Below are 19,961 nucleotides of genomic sequence, written 5' to 3'. Positions count from 1 at the left end.
CGTTCTGCTGTGCCTGAGAGCAGGGTGCTAACGCGTCCCTGCAGCGGCACCCAGGAGCCCATTCTGCACTGCACAAACACCAGAGCCAGTCCCTGTGCCCGAGTCAGGCCCAGGGCGAGAAGTGCTACACTGGGAACATACATCTCCCTCTAGCTGCCAGGGCCAGTGGTGGAGTTTGTGCAGAAACCTTCCCTTAGAGCAGCTCAACGCTCCCATCCAGCCACAGACACTTGCTGTGCAGTGTTAAAGCTGGGGCTGGCAAAGCCCTGTCACTGGGGGTTTGCCAGGGGGCTGCACTCTGATTGGGCAGAGCCCCTTGGGGAGCAGGTAGGTATCAAGGACTAGTGTGGCCAGTGGGCACAGGTATCCTAGTGGGGGAAGGTGCTGGGTCTATGGGCCTGCACCATGAACTCCCACAGCCCAAGCAGAGGCAGCGAATGCTGCTGGTGCCCATGACGGAGACACAAAGGGCAACTGGAGAGGAGGCCAAGCTGCAGGGCCCAATCTCACCTGTGCCCCCTGTTCTGAGCCAGCTCCCACAGGAGCAGGTTTCAGAACCGCCATATCTAGGGTGGACACAGCCTGGAACCAGGCCAGGGGAGACAGCAGAGTCCTCCCTCCAGCTGGGGAGTGAGATCCCACTGCAGTTGCCCAAACGGAGTTAACAATGTCCTGCCCCTTCCTGGGCTCTCAGACAGGTTGCTCGTCCCACTGTACCTCACCTTAGCCCCTGAGTCCGTGACCAAGTGCCACTGGCCAGAGGGAATGCAACTGCATAGGGAGGGGACCAGCTGAACAGCTGATTCCCTCTCTCAGCTAAGCCCCCCCCTTAACTGCTTGTGATCAGCCCTCCCTGCCCTGCCCAAGTCCCTGTTTGCAGGGCTAGACCCACACAGGTACAAATCAGCACACAGCTGGGCCCCATATGACACTCAGGTGGTATATTTAGTGTGGCTTCAGCTCACATAACAAAGGGTTGTGTACCTGGCCCACAACAGTAGAGGTTGAGAACCACCGCTCTCGATGATACTTGTCAGCGCAGGGGCTCGACTGGGTGGCCTATCGAGGTTCCCCCCCAGCCCCACATTTCTATGATTCTAAGGCGCAGCAGCAGGGACTCTCCTAGATGGCCCATCGATTTGGATGAGCCTGAAACAGGCTCCACAGGAGGTGTCACGGCACCAAATGCGCTTGTGGGCAGTAGATGGGGATGAAGTTCGGTCTGGCCAGGGTCTTCTCAGGCTGTGCAAGCTTCCCCCAGCCCAGCTATGCTGCAGTGAAGCTCAGCCAACTCTAACCACCCGAGCAGAGAGATTTTTCTATAGTTCTCACCCTACAATCCCCCTCCGTTGGGCCAGAAACACCCTGTAACATCCAGCAGGCTCAGGAGGGCAGCACAGCCCCTGGCCAGCCCCGCCCCCTGGGCTCGCCTGGCTTAGCCTGAGGCTGGAAGAGGAGCTCTGCAGCTCCCCCCAAGTGCTCGGGGAGGTTTGAGTGCAAAAGGCAGGAAGCAGAGACAGCACCAGGAGGCTGGGGCAGGGGACTGGTTTTAAATAGGATTTAGAAAATAATGGGATTTATTTTTCTCTAGATATTACACAACTTAGTGTGGATTCTCTCATTACAGAAATACATTTTTACATCATTCCATGGAGCTGTCTTTAAATAACTGGTCGGGATGTGACCAGCAGCTGACTCGGCAGCGCCCCCATGTGGGCTCCTACTTCCTTTGCAGACCATTAGTAGCCAAATGCTGTAGCATGATCGATCTCCTCTCCTGGGTCCCACTCCTGGGGGCGTTGTGACTGGTCCGGTGCTGCGGATTCACTCTGCAGGGTTCTGGCACTCCTCAGCCATGGGGGTCTGCACCTCCGTCCCATCGCGGGCTCGGAAGAGCAGCTCCCCTGACTGGATCACCTGCTCAGCCTGCCACGTGGCGGCGGCTCCGTACTGCTGGTAAAAGTCCGTGTCGGCCTGGAACATCACCAGGGCCTGCGCCGTGTGGATCCGCACGTGCTGGGCCAGGCTGTTGGCATCCAGGAACTTCTCCCCGCATGAGTCACAGGCGTAGAGGATCTGGGTGTTGGGGTCTGTAACGAAGCGGGGAAGTGACTCACCCAAAGGCCGTGTAGCCAGACAGACGCCTGGGAGCCAGGGCTGGGATTCTGCTCCTGCTCACACACAGCATGACCCTCTCATGAAGAAATCCACCCACCAGGGGGAACAGTCCCCATGCAAGGCGGATCCCAAGGGCTGAGTCCTTTACACACTAGACTGGCCACAGCCCTAGGAAATCTCTAGGGAACCACTCGGCCTGGTCCCCACGGGATGGGCTAAACAGCAGGGATGGGAGGGCTGAGGAGTGTGCTCAAATGCAATCAACCAGAGGCCGGGGTTCCCCACGAGCCATTGACAGCAGGAGTGCTGCATAGCCTGCCCCCTCTCCCCCGTTAAAACCCCTGGGAGGATCCCGTGCAGCCCAAGGTGCCACCCAGCCCTCATCACCATCAAGCCTAGACTCCAAGGGCAGAAGGTGCCAACTTGCTCCGCTCCGGATCCCATCCCCGTGGGCCCAGCGGACAGGAGAACCCTGAGCCCCCCGATCCCTTTAACTGCGCGTGTGGGGCTCTGCAAACAGCTGCCTTCACTTTGCTGAGCTCGATGGGGAAATAACCGGCTGCCTCCCGGAGCGAGCTGGGTGCAGAGCGGGGCTGGAGGCGCAGGTGGAAGGACATTGCAGAGGGACCAGGCATCTCTGTGCTGGATCATTAAGCCCTGCATCAGTGAGAAGTGCAGCAATGCTGACCCAGCCGCCAGGACCTGCTCGTGCAGACCCCTGCCAGCGCGGGGAGGCTGCACTGATGGACGCTCCCCAAACATTTGGGCTGCTTCTAGAACGCCACTGGACCACGAGTTTGGCGTCTCCTCTCTGGGACCAAAGCAGGCCTCAGGTCTGCTCCCCTTGGTACGTTGCCAGGAAATGCCCCCCGTGGGCTCAGGAGTGCGCAACCTTTCAGCTGCTCCTCACCTGCTTCCTGCACCTGCTTCACGGCCTTGGTTATCTCGGCCTTAAGTGCTTCGGTCTCGTCTGCCGTCACGGCGGCCGTCACAGGGACCACTGCAGTTTGGGGAGGGGAGAAGGAGGGTGACTTGGCCTGAACAAACCTCGGGGCTCAGCCACCCCGCTCTCTGGCCAGGCTGCCAGCTGATTTGGCTCAGGTAGGGCCCACAGGCACAGTCCAGTCCCTGCCAGGCGTGGAGAGAGGGGCTGGGACCCACAGGGTGCCTGTTCCATGCAGTGCTGGTGGAAGGTGACAGGCCCACAGGCCTAGAGCCAGGTGTCCTGCCCCATGCCGGCGAGCATGGAGCCAGCCCTAGGAGCGAGAGGGGGACTCGCTCGGTAGACGCTTCTCACTGGCCGCTGCCAAGGCTGCCAACAGGCAGGCAGTTAGTGCCAGCGGCCATGGGACCCGGACTGACACCCACCAAATTCATTGCCTACATTGTGTTCAGATGGTAACGACCCCCAGCCATGCTGCCCAGCGCAGCAGACTTGAGCCAGAGACCGCGGAGGGGAAGGGGCCTGGGACCCAGGGGAGGCGAGAGCCTCAGAGAGCCCAGGGAGGTTTCCCTTTGGAGCAGCAGGCCCCTCTCGCCCCACGCCCAGTGCAGCGAGGGCGGTTCCTGCTCTGCTAACGGCGCAGGGAGACTCCCAGGCTCACCTGTCAGCTGTGTGACCGCCGTGGCTGCCAGCGCCTCCGTGGCCAAGGTGACCATGTCGTCCGAGGCCACGGTGACGATGTTGACCTCGTCGCCTTCCTCCGGCTCCAGGATCTTGATGCCGGCCTTGCCCTGGTGCACGGTTTTCACGTGGGAGCGCAGGTTGTCCACACGGTTGAAGCCACGGCCACACTTGTCGCAGAGGAACGGCTTCTCCCCTGCACGGAACCAAGCCCCGGCCTGGGTTAGCTCTGCAGGGAAACGTGACAGGAGCGGGGAGCAGAGGCGGCTCAGGGCAGGGCCGGGGGGTCAGTCACAGGATAATCAAGACTCCAAACATGGGTGAGGAGCAGGACTGCCGAGATCCCCCTCCCTTCCCTCTCCCAGCCAAGCCCAGCAGGTGCCCGGCTCTAAGCCATGGTATCTCCCCATGGGATTTCCAGGCTGCTGGGCCCAGCAGCTCCCAGGAGGGTGAAGAAGCTGTGCTTGCCGGAACAGGGAGGCAGGACCCACCAGTGTGGATGATGATGTGCTTGGAGAGGTCGCCCACATTCACGAAGGCCTTGTTGCACACGTTGCATTTGTGCGGTCGGATGTTGTCGTGGTGACGGATGTGGTTGGCCAGCTGACTGGACTGTACGAACCTAGTGGGGAGGAAGCGGGAGGCCGTTAAGGGGGAGCGGAGGGAGCTGGGTGCAGTCACAGGACTCCAGCACAGAGCACCCGGTGCCCCTGTCCAAGATCGGTCAGACGCATGGGCTTCCCCTGAAAGCAGAGAGAAGGCCTGGCTCAGAGCCTGCAGCCTCTTCACTGAGCTGGCCCAGTGCAGCCCAGCTGGGAGCATGCGGCAGGTGGGCACCTTGTGCCCCCAGGTGCCCACTGCCAGCCCTGCCCCTTTAAACTGGAAAGAGACGGCAGAGGCTTATGTGCTCGGCTCCCATCAAATGGCCCCGAACGCAGAGCCCCATCGTAACAATCCCCAGCCCTGGACAGAGAATCGTTCTGACCACACGCAGTCAGGCCCGGAAATGGCGAAATTCCCCCACCGGCTCTGCACTTCATCCAGTGCCAAGCGCCACGTGTCCCAGCACCAGGAGAGCTGGGCCGGGGCAGTGTGCTGAAGGTTAGTCCCTGGGAGCTAAGAGCCCCTTAGCTAGCATCCCCGGCCATGCGCAGCCCACCCCCCAGCTGATCTCAGGGGCACCAGCAGGGCTGAGAGGAGACCAGCTCCCACAGAGCTCTGATCTCCCCCTCTGCGGGCACCCCCTGGGAATGGCAGCAGTCCCTTTGGCACCGGGCTGGCAGAGCCCTCCCATCATCCTCAGCTGGGCACAGCAGCCCGTGTGCTTCACTGGCGATTCCCCCAGACACCCCTGCTCCTTCCCGGAACCGTAAGAAAAAGAAAGCACCAAATCAACCGAAGTAACTGTCCCTCTGCCAGCGGATCTGGACCCCGGGCAGTGGGCGAGGGGCCCAGGTGGCAGGAAGCAGGAGCACATGTGGGCAGCAGGATATCCCACGGGGCCCCATTGCTCTATTTGCTGGGCTAAGATCCAGGGGTGCCTGGGCAGCCGGATGCCTGGGAGGGAGGCGAGGCCCAGCCGGGAGCCCAGGAGGGGGGTGGGGCGGGGCCTCACCTCTTGCCGCAGCGCTCGCACACGTAGGGCTTCTCTCCGGTGTGCTGGCGCACGTGGGCGATGAGGGAGCTGGCCTGCGTGAAGGCCTTGCCACAGATCAGGCACTGGCAGGGCTTCTCGCCTGGGGAGAGAAGGGGAGAGCTCAGCAGCCAGCCCCACCAGCCCCGCCCATGCCTAGGGCCAGTGATCAGTTGCTGGTGGGCCGCTCCCCCAGCCAGCTGACCCCCACACATGGCCATAGGGGCAGCCGTCTAGAGATCCTGGGGGCTCTGCCGCTTCAGGCCTTTCCCAGGTGGGTGGAAAGAGGCGGCTCACCTGAGCCCTAGGGGCCTGAAATGAAGAGCTCTGGGGTCCACGGACATGGGCGCTTCACACATGCTTGGGAGGCCCGAGGAGACACACGAGCTGCTCCGAAGAGCCGACTCTCATTCAGACAAGGCACAATGTAAGAACGGCCAGACGGGGTCAGACCCAAGGTCCATCTAGCCCAGTATTCTGTCTACAGACAGTGGCCAATGCCAGGTGTCCCAGAGGGAGTGAACAGAGCAGGGAATCATCCAGTGATCCAGCCCCCATCTCCATTCCCAGCATCTGGCAAATAGAGCCTAGGGACACCATCCCTGCCCATCCTGGCTAAGAGCCATTGTTGGACGGATCCTCCATGAACTTTAGTTCTTTTCTGAACCCTGTTATAGTCTTGGCCTTCACAACATCCTCTGGCGAGGAGTTCCACAGGTGGACCGTGCGTTGTGTGAAGAAATACTGCCTTGTGTTTGTTTTAAACCTGCTGCCTAGAAATTTAATTGGGTGACCCCTGGTTTTGTGTTGTGAGAGTGGGTAAATAACACTTCCTTCTTCGCTCTTCCCCACTCCAGTCATGATTTTATAGACTTCAATCATATCCCCCCTTAGTCCTCTCTTGTCCAAGATGAAAAGTCCCAGTATTTTTAATCTCTCGTCACACGGATGCTGTTCTGTACCCCTAATCATTTTTGCTGCCCTTTTCTGTACCTTTTCCAATTTTAGTATCTCTTTTCTGAGCAGAGGTGACCACATCTGCATGCAGTATTCCAGACGTGGATGTACCATTACGTACAGAGCCATTATGATATTTTCTGACTTATTATCTATCCCTTTCCTAATGGTTCCTAATATTCTGTTCGCTTTTTTGCCTGCCGCTGCACATTGAGCGGATGTTTTCAGAGAACTATCCACAATGACTCCACGATCTTTGTCCTGAGTGGTAACAGCTAATTTAGACCCCAGCATTTTGGACGTATAGTTGGGAAGATGTTTTCCAATGTGCATCACTTTGCATTTATCAGCACTGAATTTCATCTGCCATTTTGCCACTCAGTTTTGTGAGACTCCTTTGTAAATCCCCACAGGCTGCTTTGGAGTTAATTATCTGAGCCATTTTAAGGAGTTAAAGGACTGGGCCAGTGTGTGGTAGGAGGGGTATAAAGATGAGACCACATCTCAGTCCCTGGGCATGTCTGTCCCAACCGCACTGTTCTGCAGCTCATCAGCAGCTTGTAACTACTACTGTCACACTCAGCACATCGGCTTCTCATGCCACTTGCCTGACCCCCAGCCGCCAGCAGCCTGTGCTCTGCTGAGTTACAGCCTGGCTGGGCAGGTCGGCTGTTCCCCCTTCCAAGCAGAGCTCTGGCACCAAAACCGGATGAGTGTCAGAGAGCCCAAGAATCCACCAGAGACTTTGCTCTTGCTGTTGGTTTTACACAGAGGCTGCCCAAATACTGTGATGATGGGCAGCAGACCAGTTCTCCGAAGGACCCGAGCACAGCTGTCCCGCTACGCCGTGTACATACACACGCTCTGGAATCCTGGGGGCAGGAAGCACAGGCCCCTTGGCGTGGGGCGAGGGGGAGCGTTCTGAAGGGCTGGAAGCACACAGGAGACCCCACTGTTTGCTGCATAACAGATACACATGAAACCAAAGCCTCTTGGCAGCTACTGATGGCACTTGGCAGAGGTCTGAGAGGAACGTGGCCCTGCATAGTCAGCCCATCCCCAGCCCTGCTGCTTGCTTTGCTGAGCCTACCCCCAGAGCAAGAGGATGGGGGTCTCGGGGCCTGGTCTCCCGCTGGCCCAAGCTGGGGTCCCCTACCTGTGTGAATACGAACATGCCGCTGCAGGGCACCGGGGTCCGCGAACTGCCTCTGGCAATGCACACACACGTACGGCTTCTCTCCGCTGTGGATCCGCAGGTGCCTCTTCAAGTTCCCTTGGAGGAGCCAGACAAGAGGGAGTCAGTAGCCCAGAGGGCTGTGCGTTGGGGGGGCACTCCCCCCACCCCCTCCAGACTGGCTCGCTCGGTTTGCGCTGTGCTGGTGAGAAATCACCAAACGAGAGCGGTGCATTTTCCGTGGCCTCGTGCTGCCTTAGCGCTCCACTTCTGAGGCCACAGGACCGCGTATTGTTCAGTTACTGAGTGTGACATTCAGGAGGTCCCGGGATTTCTAGCCTGTTACACAAATACACACTGACTAGTATGCTCTCAGCCCTGCGCAATGCAGCAGGAGGCAAGGGACCCGTGCTATGCCATGAGGGGGGCTTTGCGTTGGCAAACAGCAATCCAGGGCAACAGGAACAGCTCAGCTCAAGAAGTGACTCATGCGGCCTGACCCCAGCAGTGGCTTTAGAGACACTCAGCGTCTCTGAGGATTTTAGATTTCACTCCCCCAGTGTATTAAATGCTAATGGGCAGCGCTGTCAGCTCTCAGGTTGGCAGCACAGGTCTTGCCATATTTGGTGGTGTTCTTAAAGCCCCAGCTCCTGGAGTCAGGTGATTACACAAGAATCTCAGCTTCCATTTTTAAAAAACAGGAATTTTCTAGTCTTCATGGCTATGGAGAAAAGCCTGTAGCTGTGACTCCCTAAAGGCTCAGACACCTGAGGGCAAAGAACCACCCAATTTCATTATTTACTTATGTTTAAATCATGCGAGTCTTAAGCGCAGTTCATGATCTTTTGGGGCCTAACTCGTGATCCTTGAAGTCTTGGGGTTGATGATAGAGAAAAGGGCACCAGCTGTCCCTCTGCCCCCTTGCTGGGCTTGCTTCTAGCAGTGCCAGAAGTTCCTCTTGCCAACCTGGGCAGCACTTTCTGTCCAAGCAGGGGGCGCCCCCGGGAAATCTTCACCTCAGGGACGCTGTGCCCATGCTGAGTATCTGCTGACTCACTGAGGAGCCGCTCACCCCACCCCAATGCTTCTTCCCAACCCAGCCTAAGCCTGCAAAGCCGCGGCCTCTACTCTAGGTGGCGCTGTTTGCGGACACGCTTGTACCCACCCGCCCACGTGTCCCCCACGTGGTACCTGACGTGGTGAACTGCTTGCCGCATTCCCGGCACTTCAGCGGCCCGTCCGCGATGTGAATCTTCAAGTGCGCCTTTAAGTTCCCCACCTGCAGGCAGACAAAACAGCGCCACTGAGCCCTGCTGCTCCTCGGGGAGCTGAGGGATTGTGTGGGCAGTCCCAAGTATATTGGACGCACACAGGTGGACGGCATTGAGGGCTGCCAACTTTCTAATCACACAAAACCGGACACCCTTACCTCCTTCCCAGAGGCCCCGCCCCTGCCCCACCCTTTCCCTAAGGCGTCGCCCCCAGTTCACTCCATCTCCCCCCTGCCCCGGTCGCTTGCTCTCCCCCACCCTCACTCACTTTCACCAGGCTGGCTCAGAGGGTTGGAGTGTGGGGGAGAGGGGAGGGGCTCCAGCTGGGGGTGTAGTCTCTGGGGTGGGGCTGAGGGGTTTGGGGTACAGGAGGGAGCTCTGGGCTGGGGCAGGGGGTTGGGGTGCAGGCTCCAGCTGGGGGTGTAGTCTCTGGGGTGGGGCCAGGACTGAGGGGTTTGGGGTACAGGAGGGGGCTCTGGGCTGGGGCAGGGGGTTGAGGGTCTTGGGGTACAGGAGAGGGCTCTGGGCTGGGGGGCAGGCTCCAGCTAGGGGTGTAGTCTCCAGGGTGACGCCGGGGATGAGGGGTTTGCGGTGCAGAGGAGGGCTCTGGACTGGGGCAGGGGGTTGGGGTGCAGAAGGGGGCTCTGGGTTGGGGCAGGGGGTTGGGGTATGGGAGAGGGTGCAGGTTCTGGCCAGGCATTGCTTACCTCAGGCCGCTTCTGGAAGGGACCAGCATGTCTGGCTCCTAGGCGGGGGTGGCCCGGGAGTTAGATGCTGCCCCCACAGATCTCATTGGCTGTGGTTCCCCGCCAATGGGAGCTGCAGAGGCTCTCTGGTCTCTGCACCTAGGAGTTGGATATGCTGGCCACCTCCAGGAGCCGCAGGGAGCCTGCCTTAACCCCACTGCGCTGCCGACCCGACTTTTAATGGCTGGTCAGTGGTGCTGACTGGAGCCGCCAGGGTCTCTTTTCGACCGGGCGTTCTGGCTGAAAACCAGACCCCTGGCAGCCCTAGCAGCATTTCAGTGACAATGTCTAAGTGGAGCACAGACGTGCAAAGTCTGTTCATCCACCACAGCCCTGCTTTGTCCTGGGTTTGTGCTGCGTACATGTGGCAAATCTGGTCTCGTGGTTCAGGTGCTGGACCGGGGATGTACGTTCAGCTCCAGCTCTCCTGACAGGAGGGTGCTGCGGCTTCGGACAGCGACAGCCTCAGGAGTGAGATGGAGAAAGGCAGAGGATGCAGCCAACTTCTGCATTTGCTGGAAACGATCCTGCTGCTAATCCTGCTACCTACGACTGATCTGAGCAGAGGACTGGCTCCCTAGGAAAACACTGGGCGCCCAGCACATCCAGTCAGCTAGGAAGCCCCACTCAGTACCTAGCTAGAAGCTGAATTTTCCCCTCACCTCCTGTACTCAGGAAACTCCCGGGCACAGCAGAGAGAACCTGATATCAAAGATCAGCTCAGTAATAAAATACCCATGGAGGTCCGGTTAAGGCATCTGCACAACTGAGAGCCAGTGCAGCCCAGCAATCCAGAACTGCTTCCTAGCCCAAAGCCTGGCAAAGGTGCCCACTTCGGTGATGCGCTTCCTTCACACAGACTTTGCAGGAGACCTAGAACCATCAACCTGGTACAAGAGGAAACATCGAGGGGCTGATCGCCTTTGGTTTTGGCTGAGCTCGGGCAGTCCGATGTCAAAACCCGAAGCCACCCAGGCACAGGGCACTAGCCTGTGTTGAAATCAGAAGCTGGCACCAAAGAAATGACCCAATTACTGAACCCCTGGGTGAGATCTATCTAGCTACTTTTCTCTGTGCAAACTGTGTCATCATGACCTCTACGGCATGTCAGCAAAAGCTGCCAGAGAAATCAAGGAAACTCAATCCGCCCGGCCTCCTACTGACAGCGCCATCAGAGGAAGATTGGCCCAGGGACCTAGAACTCGGGAGACCCACCGCACTTACCGGGTGACCTTGGGCGACTCAGTCTCCCTGGTTCTCAGCTCCTGATCTATACAATGGGGACAGTAGCCTGCCATGCTGCACAGGGGCGTGGCAGACAAATACACTGGAGAGCATGAGGCGCTCGATACCACTTTAATGGAGGCCAGACAAGTATCTATGACCAATGTCTATGTTTAGAATGTGTCCTAAAGGTCGACGAACCCGGTACCTCCCTTCCCACATTGGTCTGGTGCAGCGAGAGCCAAAGGCCCATCCTTCCTCTGTGAGTCCAGGGGCTGTCACAACATGCCCCTCAGATCTCACTTGTTGGGATGCAGCAGGAGGGGGAAGGCAGGACTTGGGCTAGCTAGAGAGGGCTTTGCAGAGCAAAACCTACATCCTGAACTCTGCACAAGATAAAATCATGAGAGGCCAGTGCCGTGTAAGGAGCCCAGGAAGGACATTCTCTGTGCAAGAAACACTCTGAGGAAGAGGACGGAGGCGCAGGCAGGGATGGCTGTCTCAGGGTACCGGTGCCCACGTGCTTCACCAAGCTGCTCACTTCGCTCTGCTCTACACAGGACAGTTCTGCTCGCCAAAGTCAGCGAGAGTTTTGCACTGACTTCCAGGGGAGCAGGATCCAGCACTAAACCTCTGTCACCCAGAGCCCAGTGGCTGTGCAAGGGGGTTTGGAGTCAGGTCCTGGTCACTAACAAGATCCTCCATTGGGAAAGGGAGTGGGGGTTACGCTGGGAAGATGACAGCTCCCCAGATGCTGCCAAGACAAAGCCGCTGCCCAAAGCTGCACTGTAACACGCCTCCTTCCAGCTGCTACTAACGCAAGGACAAATGGATCAGGGCTCACAGGCTGACTTCCTTTCCTCCCAACCCCCCTGTCTCTACAGCTCCGAAGCAGTGGGGTCCCGGGGATACAGTACAAGAGTTGGAGTCAGGAAACCTGAATTCTTTTCCTGGCTTGCTGCGACACTGGGGGTGAATCAGTCACCTCCCTCTCCGTGCCTCAGTTTCCCCATCTGTAGAATGGGGACAATCAAACCTCTCACAGGGCTAGTATGTAGGCGCTCAGACACCGAGAACCAGTACAGACCAGAACAGAGTTTGGACGGGGGACCTACTCCAGAGTAGCTGGCTGCTCTCTAGTTCTCCACGGAGGACTTTGACATGGAGGAGACAGGCTCTGTTACAGCCCCCCCAGATCTTCCTGGGCTCTTCACAGGGGAGAAGGGGCTCTTGGGGACTAAGGAGACACCTAATGCAAAACGTTTCCAGGTGTTAGTCGCATGTTGAGGAGGAGGAGGAGGAGGACAAAGTGCTAACTCTGAACTGGGGACTCTGGGGCTGTGCTTTGGGTCCAGCCCCAGAAATGCAGCCTGCAGCTGCCACCTGCCACTTCACAAGGGGCCTGACCCAAGGCCTATGAAAGAATCAATGGGAGTCTTCCCATGGGCCGTGGATGAGACCCCATACCAACAGGGAGATGCAGCCCAGAGACTCGATGACCCCAATCTGGCCTTCCTCTAGCGGCTCTGGGTTCGAGGCTGGTGAATGCAACCAACCAGCAACTTCTCTGGCAGACAGAAGGACAAGCAAGTCTGCCGCGAGGGTGTTTATTGTCCACAGCTGTTGGGGGTGCCCCTGGAGGTCCCGGCAAGCTGTCAGAGGGGCTCCCCAGCTGCCATCCACTCACCTGATTGAATTTCTTATCGCAGTGAGGACACTTGTGCTCTTTGTCTGTGTCGTGGGTCTCCAGGTGGCGCATCTTGGAGGTGGGATCGGAGAAGGAGCGCCCGCAGTAGTCACACTGGTAGGGCTTTTCGCCGCTGTGCACCAGCTGGTGCCGTTTGAGGTTGCCCGAGGTGGTGAAGAGCTTGCCGCAGTCGTCACACCGATACTTGGCCTCTCCTGTGTGCCGCTTCTTGTGCAGGTTCAGCAGGCTGATGAGCCGGTAGCTCTTGCCGCATTCTTCACAGCCGTAGGGCTTCAGAGGGCTGAAAGAGGGATTCAGAAGGGACTGAGGGACTCCGCACGGCAGCCAGGCGGCTTGTCTGTTCGGGACAGACATTTCTGATCCTTCTCCTTTTGGCAGCTCTAAGATCAACCCTCAGACAAGACACCTGCCTAGAGAGTCAACACAGGCACGTTCTGGAATACCTCCAGCATCAAGACATCAGCACCAGAGACTAGGACTCCAGTGTGCAGCAATGGGCGAGCTCTGCTGTAGCCAAGCAGCAAGGAGGGGCTGTTCCCTGGCTCAGAGGGGCTTCACCCCTTTAGAAGCACTACACCCAGCCAGACGTCTGCTGCCATGGGCGGGGACAGCAGGCAAGGGGGAGAATTAGAGGGTGCATCAACCTGGCTGCAGTGGAGTTCACTCCATTAGCAACCCCTCACTCCACCTACTAAGTCCTCTCAACCCCCCAACTCCCAGCTGCTGGCACACACAGATGGGATCTGCAGCCCATCCAGGCACCCCCATGCTAGGGTTAATCTAGCTGGCTTGATAAAAATAAAAGTGAGGATGCAGCAGTGCAGGCTACACAGCCAGTACGTACGTGGGGGGCGTCAGGGGGACTTGTGCAGCCCACAGCACAGCATCCACACGTCTGTTTTCACTGAGCTAGCTAGATCGGAGCTAGCACAGGTCCGTCTACACGAGCTGCAGCTCCCACACCTGGCTGCAGAGCAGACCGGCAGCTGCAGCGAAGAGCAGGCGCTCACTGGCATGTTGTTTTTGGTTGGCAGCAAGTGTACCTGTGTGTCTTCTCATGGGCTTTGCAGGCCGCCGGGTCGGAGAACGCTTTGTTACATTCCCTGCAAGAAAAAGGCTTTTCTCCAGTATGGATCCGGATGTGCCGCTTGAAGTTACCAGTGTGCGTGAATTCCTTTCCGCAGTCCTACGGACAAAGACACACAGGATAAAGAGCCAGCCTCACCGAAGTCCAGGGGAACTGAGGCCCGGGAGGAAGCTGCGCTCATCTTACCTCACATTTGTGAGTCACTGAGCCATAGGCTTTTGACTCGGTCCTGTCACTGTAGGTGCCTGATCGCAGCAGCCTGGCTTCCCCAGAGTTCTCCTGCCCGGAGTCTGTGCCCCCTGACTCATTATCCTCAGGGTTGTCTCCATTTTCCAATCGTGGCTTCTCTTCCTCTGGGATTTTAGCTTCCTCCGCTGTCGTCTCCTCCTCTTCCTCCTTTCCCTCCAGCTCTACCTCCATTTCTGCAGGTTTAGGAGACAGAGGGATGCTGAAAACCAGGAATAAAAGAGGGGAGACAAAAATCCTGCTGCGGCATTGCATATGGTTAATAAAAGAAGCCTGCATACTTGGGAGACAAAGACCCAGATGGGACAGCTGCTTGGAAAAGGGAGTTACTCCCTCAGGGGCAATTTTGAGTTTTTGGCAGAAACAAGAAAAAAAAAAAAATCAAAACCTGAATTTTTTCAGTTGAAAACCAAAATATTTCGAATCTGAAAGGCAGCTGTAGCGCTGCATGCTTCCAGCCTCCTCTAGAGGCCAGGCTCCCGGCTTAGACTTCATCTGCCCTGGAGGGCCACAGCCCCTGCCCTGAAGGAGGGGAGAGGGATGCCTCCTAGCAGTCATATGGCCACAAAGCATCAGGGGAAACGAAATCTGTCCAGGGAGTCCAACCGAGAGGGGGACTGGGAGTATGAGACACCTGAACTACAATTCCTATGATGCTCCATGGTTTTATTTGAGAATTGAGAATTGAAACATTTTGGTTTTCAGCAATTCAGGTTGATGGAAAAAAACAAAAAAAACCCATCAACATTTTCCACGGAAAGCAGACACTTTTTGTGCAAAATTTTGTTTAGATGCCAAACTGTTGGTGTTTTTTTTGGCAAAAATAGGTTTTGATGGAAAATTTTCAGCCTAAATATGGGTCCCAGGCTTAAGGGACCAGTGACGGGATTCGGCCTGTCACTTCTAGGTCACCGATGCAGAGTCACGAGTGACTGAAAGATTCCCCCCTGCAGGGTTGCTGGATGATCTCAGTTCAGTTCCCATTGGACAGGTGCTTGCACAGCATTAAATCTACCACCAACTGCCTTGCAGAGCTTCCATTGACTGAATGGGAAACCAAGCTATGCTCCAGGTGGGAGCAGGAGCAGGCTGGCAGGACAGCCCCAGGGAGCTTGCATTGCTGTTGCCTGTGGGGGGAACCTGTTCTGTACACAGAAGTCTCCTGTTTCCAGCCCAGTCCTTTGTTCAGCACCTACTCCCAGAGTCTCTGGTAAAAATGCAATTAGATGCCCATTTGCGTGGCCATATAACTGTCACTTCTTGCTGAAATTGCTACACCTTAAAAATACGATACGGGCTGTGTTCGGCATTTAAAGAAGCAGTGCACAAGGAGTTTGGGGCTTCTGACCAGCCAGCCCTCCCCATCCCTGTACACCTCCTAAAGTCCACAGACATTGGAACCCTCCTGGTGTTTGCATACTGGTGAGGCAGAGAGGGCTCAGGGAACAGGGCCCCACAGATCTGGGGTCCCCAACATAATTCAGGTCTAATGGGCTGCCTGGGACATGGGGCCTCTCTCATTGCTTGGGAACTGGGATTTGCAACCCCTTGAATGGAAAAAGTTGTCTAGAGTTACTGTAACTTCTCTAAGTGCCTCAGTAAAGCTACCGAAACGCTGCTTTGTAGCTTCTAACAGGCCCTGGTGTTTCACAACGGCTCCCCCGGCCTGGCTCACCTGCCCAGCTGTGGTTTGCTAAAGGGGTAGGTTTCCTCCTCCTCTAAGGGTATTCGCTTTCTGCCAGCATGAAAGGGATCCAGGTGTACGTATACAAAACCCAGGGAAGCCCCGTGCTTTCAAACAAGCTGCATCTAACGAGCAGGATGATCCTCAGTTCCTGGATTTGCAAATGTAAGCTCCTGTGCCAACAAAAACTATAGCTCTTAAAATTCCCAACTTCAGCTCCAGCTATTTGCAGCTCAGAGCAATGCAATCCTGACATACTTGACGACCTGGACAGCCCAGGCTGCAGGTTTCATGGCCTGCTGCGAGAGCATGGGCTGAACAGCAGACAGTGACACCTGTTCCCACTTCACGTCCTGTTGTGGCATGCCACTCGGGCCTGTTCCCAGTGGAGCCGAGCCAGCCAACTGCCTGGGAAAGAACCAGCGAGCCCTGCTCTGATGAAACCAAACACCCAGGGCAGAAACATTTGACAAGTGTGGGGGTGTGGCCATGGGGAGCCTGGGGTCTGGAGCTATTCCTCTGTGCGAAAGGAGGTGGAGACGACAAAGCTGAATGTAAGGGGGGAAGTTTACTGTCAAAGCCCCATTCCGTGCCAGCTGCAGGTCGCACCTTGCTCTGAACTCTGGGAGGAGCTGCACTTTGCAGCCAGGCTGGCGATGCTGGGCCTGGTATGCTCTGGCTGCTGGCTAGTGGGCACCTCAGAGTGGGGGTCCTCCCGTACGGCGTCACCTGCACCTAGAAACAAAGAAGAGCACGTTAGAACCATTCACTGCTACGGCTGAGACCTGTGAGGAAATGGGGGGCGGGGGGGGACACATGGAGGGCTGTGGAAAGGATCAGGCGAGATTAAGGGGTGTGGGGGAGGCAGAAGGCTGCCCCAAGGCCTAGCACCACACAAGCGAAGGTATGAAGCCAGGAAGCTTAATTACCTCCACTTTCTATACATAACCCTCCTCAGACTGACCTGCTCGGTCGTTGGTCTCCTTGCTGTCCTCCTCCTCAGGCTTTTTCTCCTTTGGCTCTGCTGCAGCCTCCATCATCAGCTCCTCCTCTTGTCTATCAGATGGGACCTGCTCAGCTCTGTCGAGTCCACCGAACGCTGCTGCTTTACCTTCTTTGGGTGCTTTTTCATCCCCTACAGGGGAAACACACACAAGCAAACCACACTCTCTTCACATTTGGTGATGACAGATGGACAAAGCAACCAGAACTTCCGCGCTGGACTCTGAGAGTCCAAACAATGGACACAGCAGTCAGAAAGGCCAGCCGATAGCACCTGGGGCGCTAATTGTCTGAAGATGTTATCAACACATACTACTAGTGGGACAAGAAAGGAAAACAAACATTTAGTAGCAAACACATAACGCCTGGTGCCATCCATGGGGTTACACAGATACATAAGCCTCATCTGTATCTTGGGAGGGTAAGTTAGAGGGAACAGATCTAAGCCAGAACTCATGACTTGCAATACTGAAATGTACTGCATGTGTCTGACCAATCTTAGTGCACCAAATCCCTGTCCCCTAAGTCTTGCAGTGCCAAGACTAGGATTTGGAGCCATTGATGCTACAGAGCAGCCACTGACCAGGAGATAGACGTTGCCAGGTACAGCTGTGCTCTTCACCTGGGAAACTGGCAGTGCTGCCCCCAGAGCCTGGGAGCCAATGTTCTGCGGCTTCGCAGGCCACATGCACAGCTTGGGGTGACCTCACCTGCACCTTCCTTACATTTCTTTTGGAAGGACATGGTTCTTTATTGACTGACTAATCAATGAGTTCACCACAATCTCCAGGCCAGCTTATTAGAGTAAAGAAAACATCTAACTGGGAATGAATCAAAGTTTAGCTTCTCCTCTCAGCTCCTGCCTGATTTAAGGACAGTTCAGTAACAGATCCACGCTAAAGACAGCAATCAAATCCGGACTAAACCAGCACCCCTTGAGAAGAGCCTTTTTGAACATATTCCTATTGGGAACAGGAAGCCCCAGGGGGTAAGAGGGCTGCCTACCAGTCACTTCAGGGACCTTGTGGCTTTCTGAACAGGGTTCAGCTGACACGGTGAGAGACTTCAAAGCATTGCAAGCGTTGACGATCTCCTGCATCTGGAGGAAACCGGCAACTGCTAGTACATCCTCCACGTTCTCTGGGCTCAGGCTGAGCTTGGCTGTGTACATGAACTCCAGTACCTGACCAAGGCCTGCAAGAAAATAGACCAGAAACAAAATAAACACAAATCAAAGCTCTGGAGATGAGTGGCTTTTTCATAGCAAGCTAAGTTGCCAACATTTTAGAGGTTGAACATGCCTTAGTGACTAAAGGCCAGATTTTTAAAAAAGGTTTAGGTGGCTAATTCCCATTGATTCAAAGGCATTAACAACGTATCCTATATGCAGCTATAAAACTCCCTAAAAAGCCTAATTCAAACTATGCCAGATTCTTACTTTCTAGGTAAGAGTAACAAATAATGATACTTTAACCAGTTGTTGCCATTGTTAGTGTTAGTTTAGCACGGGGGGGGGGGGGGGGAGGTAAAATTCTGTAGGCTGAAATAAATAAGACATGGAACTCAGGGAGTGTGACTGTACTCTTATGTTCATCCTTTTTATAAACAATGATACATTTTGTACAAAGTATGCCTTGTGAGGTATCATTCAAAAATTCATAATCTGCTGAACATTATTGTCCTGGTAAAACATATATGGCAACGGTGTAACTGTATAAGACATGTTCCAAGTCTAGGGAAGCATGGTGTGACTCTGCAATACAATTCAGGAGTGGCTGGCTAGAGGCACTCAGATAACTCAGCTGGGAGTAATTTACATGCTAGAGGCTGCGTGACAGCAGACCAGGAGTGTTGCTCTCACAGTGAAGCAATGTAAAAGGCACCCCAGATTGGAGAATTGAGGGGACCCAGCAGTTCAGCAGTCCAGATTGTATCCTGGGGAATGTCAGATCGAGGCAGGATGATTCTTTGGTTCAGGAGACCTGGGTTAAGTTGTTGGCTCTGCCACAGACTTCCTATGCGGCCTTGGGTGAGTCACTTCCTCTCTCTGGGAATCATTGCCCTGTTTGTAAAATGAGGATAATAATACTTCCATTCTCTTCTCCTTTGGCTTGTCTGTTTTGACTGGAAGTTCTCTGAAGCAGGAACTGTCTCTGACGATGGTGCTGGTACAGAGCCTAGCACAACAGGCCCTGCATCTTGGTGGGAGCCTTTAAGTGCTAATGCAAAACAACAAATCCATCTTCTTCTAATATTAACAATACAAATCTTTCCACTGCTTACTGGTAAACATTGGAAATATGTTGCAGTTACGGAGCGCAGATAATCTCCCATTCTACTCTAAGACCATTAGCTTCTAGACGCGAGGCACATCTGTCCAACCACACATACTGAAGTAATAAATATTGGGCATATACTATATGTTGGCAGGATCATTGTTTCCTTTTTCCTTTCAGATGACTGTTAGACAGCTATCTCTATATGGTGAGTGTCTGTATAGGGTACTGGCCACATCTCGATCACAGGCATCCAACAGGTTGTATCTGGCCAGCTGTTGAGCTGCCATAGCGGTGACTCAGGGAATTACAACAGACGAGCAAGTCCTACACCTGTACCCAGTACGTTGGTTGAAAGGATAACTAAAAATAGAACAAAAAAAGATGGAAGATCTGGAAGATCATGATATGATGGGTCTCATCTCACTGATGTGTCAGAATTCTTTGAACATGTCAATAAGGTAATGGTTTACGGAAAACCTGTGAACATCCTTTCAACTTTCAAAAGAGCTTTCATAAGGTTCTGCACAAGAAACTACTAAAGGAGCTAAGTATTCTTGGAGGGAGAGGCAAGATATTGTCATGGATCAAAAACTGGCTACGAGACAGAAAATAAATAAGAATAGAGATAAACGGCCAGTTTCCATCATAAAAGATTAACAGTGAGGTGCCTCTAGGTTCCTACTAGGTCTTGAGTTGTTTAATATGTTTATTAATGATCCGGAAACGAGGTGGAAAGATGATCAGTGAGGAGGCAACCTTTGCAGAAGGCACAGAGTCATTTAGGTTAGTCAAGCCCACAGAAGACAGAGAAACTTCAGGGCTTAATGAAGCTAGGTGAATAGACAATACGATGGCAGAGAAAATTCAGTGTTGATCAATGCCAAGCAATGCACATTGGAGGGAAAAATTCAAACCTGACAGGTTCATGAACTTAGCAGAGTTCTAAACAAATTGATCAACTCAGGAAAGAGATCAGAGCATCACTGAGGACAGTTCAATGGGGACCTCCACTCAATGAGCAGCTGCAGTCAAAGAGCAAACAAGATGATAGGATGCTTACGGAATGGGATGGAGAATAATATACAAAATACTGTAATGCCATGATCTGAACTGACGGTACCCCTCACCTCTAGAATACTGTGCGCAGAACTGGTCCTCCCATTAGAAAATAATATTGTAGGATGCAAACAAGTTCACAGAAGAGTGAT

The 19,961-nt window shown here is 54.8% G+C and overlaps 1 protein-coding gene across 2 annotated transcripts in view; it reads right to left on the bottom strand.

Moving 5' to 3' along the window:
• Window positions 1-1,544: 1,544 nt before the first annotated feature.
• ZBTB17 (zinc finger and BTB domain containing 17) overlaps window positions 1,545-19,961 on the bottom strand; it is a 34,955-nt gene continuing 16,538 nt past the window's right edge. For both annotated transcript variants that reach the window (XM_032787598.1, XM_032787599.2), the window contains 13 exons: window positions 17,480-17,668; window positions 16,437-16,607; window positions 16,082-16,207; window positions 13,729-13,964; window positions 13,499-13,641; window positions 12,435-12,735; window positions 8,698-8,785; window positions 7,489-7,605; window positions 5,358-5,478; window positions 4,234-4,364; window positions 3,723-3,938; window positions 3,029-3,118; window positions 1,545-2,090 (listed from right to left, as the gene is read on the bottom strand). In XM_032787598.1, the coding sequence (XP_032643489.1) occupies window positions 1,825-2,090; window positions 3,029-3,118; window positions 3,723-3,938; window positions 4,234-4,364; window positions 5,358-5,478; window positions 7,489-7,605; window positions 8,698-8,785; window positions 12,435-12,735; window positions 13,499-13,641; window positions 13,729-13,964; window positions 16,082-16,207; window positions 16,437-16,607; window positions 17,480-17,668 (2,195 nt within the window). In that variant the 3' untranslated portion in view covers window positions 1,545-1,824. The remainder of the gene's footprint in view (window positions 2,091-3,028; window positions 3,119-3,722; window positions 3,939-4,233; window positions 4,365-5,357; window positions 5,479-7,488; window positions 7,606-8,697; window positions 8,786-12,434; window positions 12,736-13,498; window positions 13,642-13,728; window positions 13,965-16,081; window positions 16,208-16,436; window positions 16,608-17,479; window positions 17,669-19,961) is intronic.

This window comes from Chelonoidis abingdonii, chromosome 23, assembly GCF_003597395.2.
Source record: "Chelonoidis abingdonii isolate Lonesome George chromosome 23, CheloAbing_2.0, whole genome shotgun sequence".
In the NCBI taxonomy this organism is placed as follows: domain Eukaryota; kingdom Metazoa; phylum Chordata; order Testudines; family Testudinidae; genus Chelonoidis; species Chelonoidis abingdonii.
The sequence above is the reverse complement of the archived record's forward strand: the minus strand, read 5'-3'. Positions and strand labels throughout refer to the sequence as shown.